The sequence below is a fragment of the Anneissia japonica genome, unplaced genomic scaffold, assembly GCF_011630105.1.
Source record: "Anneissia japonica isolate Jap-2015-1 unplaced genomic scaffold, ASM1163010v1 scaffold287760_len733007_cov179, whole genome shotgun sequence".
Lineage (NCBI taxonomy): Eukaryota > Metazoa > Echinodermata > Crinoidea > Comatulida > Comatulidae > Anneissia > Anneissia japonica.
Window position 1 is genome coordinate 34,745 of NW_022699005.1, and position 3,216 is coordinate 37,960.

General features: G+C 31.0%; 1 protein-coding gene across 1 annotated transcript in view; it reads left to right on the forward strand.

Moving 5' to 3' along the window:
* LOC117102786 (cysteine-rich venom protein Mr30-like) overlaps nucleotides 1–3,216 on the forward strand; it is a 35,065-nt gene that overhangs the window by 14,028 nt on the left and 17,821 nt on the right. Inside the window, exons 4-5 of the mRNA XM_033243194.1 lie at nucleotides 789–880; nucleotides 2,377–2,406. Coding sequence (XP_033099085.1) covers nucleotides 789–880; nucleotides 2,377–2,406 — 122 coding nt within the window. The remainder of the gene's footprint in view (nucleotides 1–788; nucleotides 881–2,376; nucleotides 2,407–3,216) is intronic.

A 3,216-nucleotide genomic window follows, 5' to 3' on the forward strand; every position in this document is an offset into this window, starting at 1 on the left:
CTACTACTACCACTACTACTACTACTACTACTACGACTACTACTACTACTACTACTACTACTACTACTACTACAACTATAACTGTGCAGTACTCTGCCCTTGTCAAAATGGAAGTAACTATTATTTACATTGTTTTGAGTATAGGAACAAACATTTGTATTAGCCAGCTCCTATTCTATCACTGTTAATCCTCTTATGGATCTTTGTGTATGCAACCACTCATGCATAAATGGAGTATTTTGTTTGGTAATTCTTCCCCTGCTTCCATTTCTGGCGGGTTTTTTTTACTGTATTTTCATACTTATACAGAACTCATACTTCCTTTTTGTGACAATTACTTGTCACTTAGTGGGATTTTAGCATATTCAAATAGGCCTATGTCAAAATTATTAGTGCTTTAATATTGACTAAAAAAAAATAGTTTTTGGAAAAATTGTCAATCAATTCCTTTTGCCACCACCACCGACAAAATATACATTTTGAATATCTGGGAAGAAAATGATGATGAATTCGGGCCAATGACTGCCAAAAAAAAAGTATTTTGTAAATTGTCATTTTTTATGTGTTTGATATCGATATAGAATAAAAGATACAGACATACTCTACATTATATTTATATTTTTATTTAGTCTTGGGTGTTTGTTTGTTATGATAATGAGCAGATTAAGCTTTATAATTTCAAAATCCATTGACCTGCAGTAATTCACTCCTTCCCGCTTAAACCGTGACTTGCTACTGGAAAGATACTGTTTCACTTGCCTTAATAACTCATTCTATTTTTCTTTCAGTGGTAACTATGTAGGACAGAGGCCTTACCTTTTGGGTCCTGCGTGCTCAGAATGCTCCTCAGGGGTTGGCCAATGTGATAACGGCTTGTGTCGTAAGTATACATTTCACGTGAACTGTTTTTTTTTTCTTCTTTTTTTTCTTTTCTTTTTTTTTTAACCTTACTCACTTGTTATTATAGTATCACACATTTTCACAAAGGGCACTAAGACCGATTTGGAACTCTACGCGTACCCATGCGCATTTATTCGCTGTCACATTAATACGCTTCACTCCATTGTAGATCAATGGATGTAAGAAAAAATGGCCTCGGTAAAAAATGGCCCCGGTAATAATGGCCCCGATAAAAAGGGCCACGATCAAAATGGCCCCAAATTACAACTAGGTGAAAGTGGCCCCAATGAAACACTTTATTAATAGAAATGATTTTTTTTTCAATTTTACAACTAGGTGAAATTTTACAACTAGGTGAAAGTGGCCCCAATGAAACACTTTATTAATAGAAATGATTTTTTTTTCAAAATCTTTAAATATTTAAATACTGTTAAATAGCAAGTATTGAATCAATAAATAAAACATGGCGGACATTTATAAAATTCAATGAAAAAAAATAAATTTTCAAATGCTGTAAAATACTCTGAAAAAATGAATTAATAACTCAACAGAAACCATATGCATAGTTGAAAAGTAAAATAACTTAGTTTTTAGCTGATTGATTAATTAATAGATATTTTTTGTATGGGTGGCTGTTAGGGCTAAGTATTTATTATTATTATTATTATTCTCTTTTTCTTAAAAAGAAAATTAATTTGATGTTCATATCAACCCATTTTGCACGTTTGCAATACCAGGATTGAATTTCTGGAAAATTGTGATTCCGCTTCTGTAAAATTGGCCACAAATAAATTATTTTAATATTAATAAATGCATGATTTATGTTGATTTATTGATTATGTTGTTGCTTTTTTTAACATTTAAATGGAAAAAGAAATAAAAAGTGTTATTCATGGTTTTTTTTTATCTTTGAATATTTTATCATTGAATATGTAATTCTTGAAAAAAGTATGTAAATGGCAATTTATTTGATGTTAGATTCCTTTTAAAAACTAAATTATTTCAGTTAAAAAAAATGCATATTATGATTTTTTAAAAATCAGTTTTAATACAGAATTTTATTATTTGGGCCATTTTTACCTACCTGTCACTTGGGGCCACTTTTACCGGGTCCATTTTTACCTGGGACATTTTTCCGGGGCCATTTTAACCGGGGTCATTCTTACCGTACACCCTTATAATACTATTGATATATTGCCTAAAATTATCTATATTCAATTACATACAGTATAACCAATAAGAAGTTTTATAATTTATTTTCGTTTATACTTTTTTATGGACTGTGTTATAATTGTACTCGCTTCAGTTTACTGTAGCAAGAATAATTAGAACAAGTTAGTTTGTTTATATGTGTGTAATTATAATCCGTTTCACAATCGTCATCAATTGTTTCCTGGTTGATTTCTTATACCGACTTTTGCAATGTTTGTGGAATTCACACAGTTTAACTACAATTCTTTTCAAATTTATCTGTAGGCCCATGTGCAGATCACAGTGGCCCGTGTGGTAAGTAACAAGCTCAGAATTTTACACGAAATGGACAAGAAATATCAATAAATGTATCAAACGAGCTAATGGGCTAATGGTTGTTGAATTATTTTAAAGCAACTATAATTCTTCACACATAGAGATAAACACTAAATATATTATCTATATTTATGAATATATAATATGTATATATATATATATATATATAGGGCCTATATATATGTATATATATAATATTGAAGGAAGATAGCTGTTAACACTGTTGAATAAATATAATATAAATCATCAAAGATACATATACAGTGTTTAATAAGGACATGATGGAACATCGTAGGCTACCCTGTAGCTTTTGAACGAACAAAGTCCTATGAAAAATCATTGTGTAATAAAATGCTTCCGACGGGATTCGAACCTGCGACCTCTCGCTGACAAGGCGAGCGTCATAACCACTGGACCACGAAGGCTTAATGGTTGAACAGACCCAAATACCCGTCGGGAACATTGTATTACACAATGCTATGCCTCAAGAGGGCGTTCGGCCAGATAAATCTGGAAAAACGGCTAGAAATACTGTCGTATATTATATATGATATTAAAGGAAGTTAGCCGTTAACACTGTTGAATAAATATATTATAAATCATCAAAGGTATATATACATATATATGTATAGGCTACCCTGTAGCTTTTCAACGAATACCGGTAACGAATATAGGACTTTATTCGTTGAAAATCTACAGGGTAGCATACGATGTTCCATCATGTCCTTATTAAACACTGTATATGTACCTTTGATGATTTATATTATATATGTTTATATATATATATAT